The sequence below is a fragment of the Echinops telfairi genome, unplaced genomic scaffold, assembly GCF_000313985.2.
Source record: "Echinops telfairi isolate 266 unplaced genomic scaffold, ASM31398v2 ScPeMD7_2573;HRSCAF=3158, whole genome shotgun sequence".
Taxonomy (NCBI): domain Eukaryota; kingdom Metazoa; phylum Chordata; class Mammalia; order Afrosoricida; family Tenrecidae; genus Echinops; species Echinops telfairi.
Window position 1 is genome coordinate 2,675,037 of NW_022106471.1, and position 10,509 is coordinate 2,685,545.

A 10,509-nucleotide genomic window follows, 5' to 3' on the forward strand; every position below is an offset into this window, starting at 1 on the left:
TCTTGTAACAGTAGATGCGTAGATTAAAGTTATTTTGAAGCTTGGCTCTCCTTAGATCCTGGGTTAGGCTATGTGCTCATCAGCTTCGGAGAACAGCGTTTTTGTTTTTCTTCTTGCCAACTTGTCAGTGAAAGACACCCATATACCAGTTGCCATAAAATGGATTCACTCAAATATGTTAAAGTCACATGAATTGCCCTTCCCCTTCCACCCTGACTAGGGTTCCCATATAAAGTAGAGGATGCTCGGTTAAATCTGAATTTTGACTAAAAACCAAATGTTTTCCTTAGTTTTAAGTATGGTCCAAAGATCGCAGGGCACCTGCATATACTAAGCAGTTGATTCATTGCATCCTGCAATGCCCTATGCTAATCACGGTGCAACCCAGTCCACATCCCTGTGGGGAAATAGGCCTGGCCAGAGCTTGGGGTGGCTCCTGGTCAAGGGCATCAAGGTCATTGAGTGTCTTGCTCAGCCAGTGTGGAAGCAGAGGTGAGCGACAGCATTTGGGTGTGATGAAAGCTACCTCCCTCATGCAATTGCTTCTCATTGGCCTCTCGGTAATCAATTTGGGTGGCTCGCAACGCAACATCCCACGATGACCAGGCAGGTGTGATTGCCACCTTTTTATGATATACCTCTTTAATTTCATGAGATTCCCCCTCACCCAAAAGAAAAAAGGATTTCTTGTTACCTTATTTTCCTTGACCAAGGCATCAAGGGCATGGATGGGAGGCACAACATCCTTGTTCATTCTATGCACAATGCACACCTTCTTGGCAAAGAGTCGGGTTGCTGCGAAGCCCTGTTGAAGACGAGGGTGGAAGGTGAGGTGTATTCCTGTACTCGCCAACTGTCTGTCCTGATCAGAAATCAGTTCCACCAGCAGAGTGATGGGCACTGGACCTGGTCAAGTTTTGTAATTAGATCTATTTTGTCAGGATGGAGAGCAAAATCATTGAGGAAAGAGACCCAGTGTTGATGTGCTGCCTTATCATCCAAGTTCGAGTCATTCAACACATGCCGCTAGGCTGAAATGGATCTTACAAAATGCTATCATATCATGAATCTGTTTTGATCCTCGCAAAACCTCAAGCAGGAAGGTAAGACAGAAGATAGGATTTCGTTGATCAGATGCTAAAACTGCAGGGATAAAAATTTGACTCTTTTAAGAGTACAGTTTGTTAAGTGACTCCTCCTTCGAGCCAAATGGTTGGGTTTTTTTCCCTGCCACTTCTGCTGCCTCACCAATTAATATTGTCATTTGCATGTCCTGGGGACATTTTGAGTGACAAGTGAAATATCAACTTCTGTCTTGGCAGAAGAAAATTCCATGCAGAATAACGGGTTGTGCATTGGCTGCAGTCATCTTGTGGAAGACTGGCCCTGGGTTTTATCCTCTGATACAGTTGTCCTGTCTCCCTCCAACTCCTTGACCACCATGGTCCTGGTAACCATTCATTGATCTGAAGCATCACTAACTGTGGGAAAGGCATTCACAGCAGCTACATCTAAGGAAAATCTAAGGAATGAAACGGGCGAGCAAAGGGGACCATTTTACTTATAACTACATACTTATATGTAACTAGAACGTATCTTATGTGTATTGTTGCATGGTTAGAATGCAAACGTTTTGGGTTTTTTTGCTAAAACAAACCCACACTATTTTTAAAGACCAGACATATATTGATTGACTACTGACAGAGTTATAATCCCAGACGGAATTCCAGGAGTCCCAGCCATTGTTATTGTCCACGTTGGCCACATTGTGCTCGTTGTTGACGCTCACGGACTGCTGCCCACTGCCGGCTCTGTTGTTGTCATTGCTGATGTTGATATTCTGGGGGTTGGGACGACACAAAGGATGAGTCAACACCACTTTTCTTTCCCAAAGGCCAGCGGGTAACCCATCTTAAGAAGGGGAGACTTACATAATCAGCAAGGGCAGGAGCCAGGAAAAGTCCACAAAGTCCAGCAAAGAAGATCTGTGAACACAAGCATGGGTGCCTTGCTGTTAGGTGGCCCTGTGGTCTCCTCCCCTCTGCCCCTCGCCATGCCCATGGAAGTCATTCACTAATGGTCCGACTCGGTTGAGTGGTGGGTCTTTTATGTGTGTGTGTGTGTTTAAACTACAGACAGTTTTAATGATCATGTAGCATTAGAAATGAGTTCTAAATACTTAAACTAAGGTACCATATCCTTTTGGGCCAATGGGGCAAATGGTTAATGGGCTTGGCACCAAAGGTGCCTCAGAAGAAAGACCTGGTGATCCACTTCAAGTCAGCCCTTGGTAAGTCTCCGCAGTACAATTCTACTCTAACACATGTGGAGTTGCCATGAGTCAGAATCGGCTCGATGGACAGTGGAGGGATCTGAGTATAGTTTGCCAATTTTTTTTCTTACTCAGTAAGTCTTAGGCTAAACGGATGAAACATCCATGCAGTGAAGAATAAATTTGAAAATGAACAGTGTCCGTGCTATAAGCAATAGCTGCGTTTAAAAAATAACTTCTCAAAATTAATTGTTTATTGACCTATTCTGGACCACTTTCCTTCCTTTGCCAACCTCGTTGAGTGCTGGTCGGCAGGCTGGCTGGGGATCAGAGGCCAGGATGTGGTGTCTGGCTATCAGACAAGGTTAGCAGAAGGGAAGCCACGACTGTACTGTGTCCTGCGGTACTTGGCCCAGTCATTTGTTCCGGGTTCTGACCCTGGCTTCCAGAGCTTTATGCAGGGTGCCCATTCTGCATACCTGATCTGGCCTGGCACAAGATCATTTGGAATCTGGCACTGGCTGTGCAAGGTAATTAAACAGTATGTTTAATCTCCCCATCCCCACCCCATGATAGCTTAAGACAGAGGTGAAAATGACAGTCTCCAAAGAAGTCATAGGTCAAAGAAACCTGTGAGATCTGCTAGCACAATCCCAAGGAGCCCTGGTGGCTTAGGGAGTTACACACTGGGCTGCTAACCCCAAGGTCAGCAGTTCAAAGCTACAAGTCACTCCTCAGGAGAAAGATGAAGCTTTCTGTTCCTGGGAAGATTTAGAGCCTCGGAAACCACAGGGTGCAACAGCTGTGCAAAAGGACAACGTTTACAGACAGGAAAATGGAGCTTCAAAAGTTAAGTGGCTCTGGCAAGGCCGTACCTCTAGTTTGTGTCAGGACCAGGGGACCTGTACCAGGGGCATCTTTTTCTTTAAAAAAAAAATAGGACCCCTATTAAAAACAACAACTATAAAACCTGCGGCTGTTGAGTGTATTTCAGCTCCTGGGGAGCCCGGGGGCGCACAGTAGCATTTTCTGGACTGTGATCTCGATGGAGTCAGGCCGCCAGGCCTTTCTTCTGTGGTACTGCTGGGTGGATCCCGACCACTCACTGGTGAGTGGCTGACCACCAATCATCTGTGCCACCCAGGAACCCCGCGGAGGGCTAATTGGTCGATGATTTATTTACACTTGCAGCTCTATCACGGAGGAGAGTCAGCTGCAATGTCTTCTAGTGTTTAGTCGATTGAAACACGAAATACGCTCCTCGGCTGATTCTAGTCCCTCTTTGCACCCTGTTACGAAAGACAGGTGATGCTCTTGGTAGCGCGGACAGAAGTCTGTGGCTCACCTGTGATGCTCACAGCCTTCCACCTGGGAACCCAGGGAAATGCTGCATGGAGCTTCATGCAGCACTTGTTTCCATGTACAGGGTCCAACGAGTGGCCAGGCACAGGGGCCAAGGTAAACCTTTCTTGCCAGGAGATCGTGTCTTGATAGGAAGCTTTCTATCTGGCCTAACAAGTGTAGGAGTTTGGGGTGCAAGGAATAATTCCAGAAGGAGGGAAGAGATCAGGCACTTTCTAGGGCTTTGGGACTGCACTCTCTATGCTGAGACCTGAGTCAGTTGACCTGGAAAGCAATCGGTCTCAGTGGCAGCCTGGCCTAAGGTGCTCAGACTCTGTAGTCGCCCCTCTCTACAGAGATGCTCACAGAGGCCACAGTTCCACCACAAGAAGACAGAGGTGGTGGCTTACGGCTTTCTACCTTAAAATGATGCATTGCGACACGAAGCAGATTTCCCATCACAGAATAGCAGTCTTCAACTGGACGGTGACAAGTGTATAAAGAATCATCTACTTACTGTGAACTGCATCTTGTCTTCAGCCCAGCAAGGGAGCAGAGGAGAAAGAAGGCCTGGGTGCAGGCTGGGGGAACCTCTCGTATTTGTACTTGGCCTGCTTGATTCCAGTGGGGTGTGTCAAGGTGGGGTCACAGATTTATCCTCCCGTTCCCTATCTCGCCATGACACATGACCAGGAAGCCTTTTGGAATATCGACTCGGTTGGCAAGGCACTTTGACATGGGCTCACTCTGACTCACCGTGGGTGGAAGGTGAAGGTAGGGCAATGCGGTTGATGATAACTTCTGGTCCAGTGGCAGGCAGCTGTGGGTGTGATTTCTACACAGATTCTGACAGAGAATAATCCCTAAAATCAAACAAGACCTTGATGAGCAGCCCTGGGCTCACTGGGCCTGCGGGAGAGCAGCTCTGGTAAAAATGTGGGAAGTGTTCCTCCTTCTTAGATGAAGGGTTTGCTCAACACGATCGATTACCTAAAACAAACAAACAAACAAAACCACTGTTACCGTGAGAGGTCTCTTCTTGCTCACGGGAGGACCCGGTGCCTGTGTGTGTCAGAGGCAGCTGTGTTCCACAGGGTTTCCAACGGGCTGATTTCGCCCAAGAAGAGCGCCATGCCTCTCGTCCGAGATGCACTGAGTGGAGCTGCACATCCAGGCTTTGGGGTCACAGTTGAGAACCACTCAAGGACTCTGTTGCCTTTTCCCACCAAATCTAGGTCTTTTCTGCCATCCAAAATGTTCTCAACAATAGTCCTATGCTTTTGTGAGAAATGTGGGGGCTGTGTTTAGTGCTTTCATTACAACCCCCCGCCCAAATCTTCAGTTAGTTCCCAAATTACAAAATTGTGTTTTTTCTTCTCTAAAATGCATTTCACCTCTGAGCATTCCCAGGATTTCTCTCACCTGGACCTTCACTGCACTCGTGTAATCCATCTCTCTGGTCTCCTGTCCTATAGATTCTTGTGCCTTTTCTCCACTTTCCCTAGAGTGGTCTTTCTAACGCGCACATGTAAAGGTTTCCAGCTTAAACACTTGCACGGGCAGCCTGCAAGATAGAATTCAAGCATCCAGGGTCCTGTATCATTAGGTCTCGAAGCCTTCCCAGTGATGCCTGTCACCTTATGCTGTCTATAGCCATGTACTGATGACACCAGAGTTTCCGTCGTTCTGGTACTAGTCAAGGTGTGTCATGCTCTGTGCCTTTGCCCGTGCTGCCCTTGGACTCCGCAGGCCCATCCCTCTGTCTTTCCCTAGGTGCTGACCTGCTTTGCCACGGCTCAGCCCAAGGACCACTGCCTCCATCATGTCACTCCATCTCCTAGCTGGGATGCTCCTGCTTTATGCCTGGAGGTTTTTTTTTTAAAGAAATCTTTTTTATTTGCTCCTGGATACATTTTGGAAAATACATGAAAACAGTTTAAGAATATCTGTTATGGATCGATTTGTGTCTCTCCCTCCCCCTCCAAACAAACAAACAAACAACTATGTGTCCACTTGGCTAGGCCGGGAGTCTCCGTATCATGTAATTACCCTCCATTTGGTGACGTGATGGAATTGCACTTGGTGTTGTAAATTCTAACCCCTGTGATGTTACGGTAGCAGGATTCGTGGAAATTACATCTGCAGGATGAGGCTGTCGCTTGAGTCAACTTCTGAGCTAGCAAAGGGATTAAACAATGGAGCAGAGATTGGAGGGATCTGACTTTGATCCAGGAAAATATTGCTGAGAGCAGAACGTATCTGCAGAACCTTAAAGACCTGTGCTGAGAAGCTTCTAGACCTAAGGGAAGATGGATGCCAAGACACAAGTAGAATTCTAATGAACGCTGGACGCACGGATAATAAAAGGCGACAAGGACTAGAGCTAGACCCAGGACCTAGAGCTTATAAAGAGGAAAGAGCCTTCCCCCAGAGCTCACTCACACCCTTCCTGCCACGAAGTCGATGCTGACACAACAGGACCTCGGGACCCTCTTGGATAGGGTAGAACTGCCCTTAGGGGTTTCCGAGATGTTAACTCTTTACAGGAGCAGAAAGCCTCATCTTTCTTCCTTGGAGCAGCTGGTGGTTTTGAACTGCTGGCCTTAGAGTTCACAGCGCAACGAATAACCGCTATGCCACCAAGGCTCATTCCCCTAGAGCTGGAGCCCTGAATGTTGTTTGTCAGTCATCCATCTTTGGCATTTCTGGTAGAGCAGCCCGAGATAACCAAAGCAATAGCCATGAACATTTTAAAAAATCAGAAACGGTAGGAACTGTCAACGGACAAACTGGTAAATGCTTATCCAGAGTGCTGGAGGTGAATTAAAGCTTTGATTCATTTTTGCCCCAACGTGGTAACGTCGTATGTGTTGAATCGCATCAATTGCCTGAGTCGGATGGTTAGATCATGATGAAACTTGGTGCCCTATCAGCGTCTTTGTCAAAATGTTGGCGCGGGTGGCTTTGGGTAGCTGGGGTGAGAGCTTGCTCACGTTTTTAATGTGCCTGCTGATTCCTCTCAAATTCATCTTTAGCAGTCAAAGGACAATAAGCCCAGGTAAGGGGCAGACACCTGTGAAGAGGTCTTTGTCACACTAGATAGCATCAAATCCCAGGCAGAGCCACCATGGAAGGAACACAGGAGCACATTGCATGGTCTTGGCCTTGGCCTTGAGGATCACCTTAAGGGCAGTGGCAGGGTGCCTAGGTCCCATTGTGCAAGTCAAACCTTATCAAGGACTTGATGTTGCCACTCTCTACAGTGGGCTGTGACATACTGATCTGAAAGGTGCTCCTTGACACAAACAAACAATAGAAAACAATTCTGAATCCAACAGGATCACCTTTGGGGGTGTTCCCCATTATATTTGCCTATCAAATGTGCTAGGAAATCATTCAGCAAGAAATCTGTTTTGGCTGCATCCATCCAGAACCCCAGTGGCCTTCCTTCCTCCCGGTCTGCCCCTCTCTGTTCAGTTTCTTACTCTGACATCTCTCTCCCTCCCTTGAGAGCCTTTTCTTTAGGGAAGGGACGATGGTGCTGGGTCTGAATAGGCATCCTGAGGAGCACAGGGAGTTGAGGAGCCACTGGGTCAAACGACCCAGGAAAACTAGATTCTGTTCTTCCTGGGTCAGCGAGTCAATTTCCCCCATAGACCTGATGCTTTCCGGTAGTAAAAAAAAAGAAAATTTCCCTTCATACAATGTTGTTGATTCCTGAACTTCGTCAATCCGAAATAAATATACCTATCAGACAGTTTCCCATCTTCCAGCACAATCATCTCCTTTACGCACGCCACATTCTCAAAAGGAGCTGCTGCGCCCCTCGGACGGGCCTGGCCTATTCTAGGTTCTGTGGAGGTGAGAGAAACGTTGGCATGTTTTGTCTGTCTTCCACGGCAGCGTTTCCCTGAAACATACACAACGAAGCTCCCGGGGAGAGAAGGGCAGGAGACTCGCTCATGCTCCCTTATCACGTTTGGCCTTGGATGTGAAGAGGACTGAGGTTGAGCATAACCCCCTTGGTCCCCCCACTGAGGGAAGAGGCTCTTCCTCCTGAGCACCGTGACCTGCAGGGAGACTCCACCCAGTGGCTCTGGTGACACATGAACGGAGTCCCCAGTGATGGTGTGGTCCCAGTGCCTAAGGCTCGGTGTGGGGCAAACCAGCCCATGAGTAAATAGGGCCTCGCCTGGCCACAGAGGTGGAAGCTGGGCCGTGCCAAGAAACCAGCCTTTCTTACCACCTTATCTAACAAGTCACCCACGGCTTCACTTTGCTCCCCACCCTGTGATGTCCACTTGGGTGGAAACACCCCGTAGGCACCGCAAACTGGGGATGCTGCCTATGTCCCACATGCCTAATCGCCTCTTGCTGAAGAGACTTGTTAGAAATCAGACTCTCGATTCTCCCTCCGTTTCTGCATGGAAGAGAATGTGCAGTTCCACACCCTGAGTGGAGATTCCCTTTCCCCTCTGGATGCGCTGGGGACTGCCCTCACGCACTGCCACCCAGCTGACCCTGGCTCATAGCGACCCCTCTAGAGATTCCGCAGCTGCACGGCATCATGGGAGCAGGCATCGGTCCTTTGCAGAATGGCTGGTGGGTCTGAATGACCAACCTGGGGTTTGTGGGACATCCCTGAATTCAACAGCGCCACCCCGACTCCTTAGTGACCGATCTGGCTGTGCATTTCCCCCTGCGCTCCCAGGTTCAGCCCCTCCAAGGTTCTTGGTCACCACATCTGCCTTGTCATTCCTACCACCCCCACCACCCCTACTCCCACCCCCAGGTCCCTTTTAGGCCGCGGATGGCCCTGGCTGCTGCTATCGCCATCAAGTCCCTACTGGCTCATGACGGCTTACTCGGGTGAAACCAAAGCGTCACCTGGCCTTGGGCCGTCTTCACAACGGTTGGTGTGTGACGTGGCCGGGGCTGTCTGTCCTGTCCATCCATCCATCTCCTAGAGAGTTCCTCTCACTTTTGGTGCCCCTCTGCTTTTCCAAAGCCGACCTCGTCTTAGCGTTGTTTGCCTGGATGTGGAAGCCCCTTACGTGAAAAGAATCTGCCTTCTTCTCCTGACCTTTTCACTGTCTGGTTTCCCCAGTGATCTGTGTAGCCGCGCGATGACGGCTGACCCTGTGATGGTCCCTCGCCAGGTGGCTCCCTGTGAGATGTGAACATGTCTCCTTCGTCTGGCCAGATGGGCGCTCCCACCCTGCTCTCTGTCTACCAGCCTCAGTTAAGACTCGTTTTGACTACAGCTACAGCTAGCTCCCCACCTCTCGGAGACTTGGTGTCCTGGGCTCAAATGCTCCATAGGTTCTTGGGGCCAGAAATGTCCCATCGAGACACACGGCAGCGGCAGGCCCGGGTAAAATAAAGCGTTCTCAGGGAGGGCTGGAAAGCGTCTCATTCTAGAAAACCTGCACTTAGGAGCACAGCTGTTTGGATATTGGCGGGAAATGCCTTTCAGATGACCACAAAGCCAAGGAAGCTCTTCTTTCTTTGTGTTGTCTCCTCTGGGACCCTTGCCTTTCAAAAGACAACCCTGCCTTTCTGTGGCTGCTCGGCTACGTCAGTCCCACTGTGTTGGGCTGACCTCCTGGATGCCCCCCCTCCCCACCCAATAATGATACGTTAGGTCTCAGACCGGTTATTACCTTGAGTGTTACAGTGTTAGACGCAGGATTTGGATAGAATTTGCTAACAGAAGGTCCCCTGAGTAATGACATCATCTGTCTCAAATATGTGAAAGTCGAGATAAAGTGTGGGTGGGTCTGTAATTTACTGGTCAGCCCGGGGAAGAACAGGGGAGCCTGTTAAGCACTTCCCTCTGCTCTGAAAAGATTCTGGAGCAGATAGGCCCGTTTGAGAAACAGAAATCACAAAGCGCTAGCACAATGTTGCTGAGAGAGACTCCACTCGCCCAGTTCTGAGGTCATCCTTGGTCTTTGTGCTGTGTTTCTTTCCACTGAGGGCGGTTCGAGAAAAATGGTGGGAAGGTTTTCAGGCTTCAGGTTCCTTTAACTACTGCTGTCTGCTTTGGGGAAGCCCATTGGAAGATAAAAATCAGATCCCAAATGGTGAGGACCAGTGTACATCAGCCCGTCCGCCGCAGAGCCAGACCTGGACCCCTGGTCTCGTGGTCACCACGCCACTGTCTTCCTTGGGCAGACAGAAGAAGCCAAAGTAAAGAAGTACAGCTCTTGTCCTCAGGCCACTGCATAACGACACTCAGCTGTGACTCCTTGTCATCTTCTGCTGCATGACCGGTCCGAACTGGTTTCTCAGATGGAACACACACACACACACACACACACACACACACACACACACGCACACACACGTCATCTTTTCACTGTTAGGCGAAAACACCGTCAGATGAAGATATTGGCCCCTCAGCAGTGCTTGGGGTGTTCTGAGCTTCATGGTTTGTTCAATGGCTGTCTCTCCCCAGCCACACCCCTCGTCTCCCAGTCCCAGCATTAATACTGGATGACACCTACCAATTGGAACGGATTCCGGAATGCACTTCTCCCTCCGAGGCCTTGCTGGGTTGGAATAAAGAACCAACTCCCCTCATTCAGGCCAAGAAAGTTAATCTCCGCGACCCATAACCCTTTCCTCATTTTCTCATATTGAAGGACATCCAGTTAATATTTCATGCTCATACCACGCCCCAGCAAAGCCCGCTCAGAGAGTTGATTTAAAGGCACAAGACAATGAGTGCCTACATTCCCGGACTCTGACATCTCTGTGAGGGGGTGGGGGCAGCTTGGTGGGCCTGTGGCCAGCAGGTACTGTGGTCTGTGGCTGCTCTTGTGGATTTCAGTGATAATACTTAATCTCTAAGTGCGTTGGCTTTGGAATTTGTGTTCTTTTCTTTCTTTTTT

The 10,509-nt window shown here is 49.1% G+C and overlaps 1 protein-coding gene across 1 annotated transcript in view; it reads right to left on the bottom strand.

Annotated features, from left to right (window-relative positions):
- Window positions 1–4,154, bottom strand: part of GKN1 (gastrokine 1) — a 19,085-nt gene extending 14,931 nt beyond the window's left edge. Inside the window, exons 1-4 of the mRNA XM_045294088.1 lie at window positions 4,131–4,154; window positions 1,932–1,985; window positions 1,703–1,840; window positions 695–805 (exon numbers count right to left, since the gene is read on the bottom strand). Coding sequence (XP_045150023.1) covers window positions 695–805; window positions 1,703–1,840; window positions 1,932–1,985; window positions 4,131–4,142 — 315 coding nt within the window. The 5' untranslated portion in view covers window positions 4,143–4,154. The remainder of the gene's footprint in view (window positions 1–694; window positions 806–1,702; window positions 1,841–1,931; window positions 1,986–4,130) is intronic.
- Between the last annotated feature and the right edge of the window lie 6,355 nt (window positions 4,155–10,509).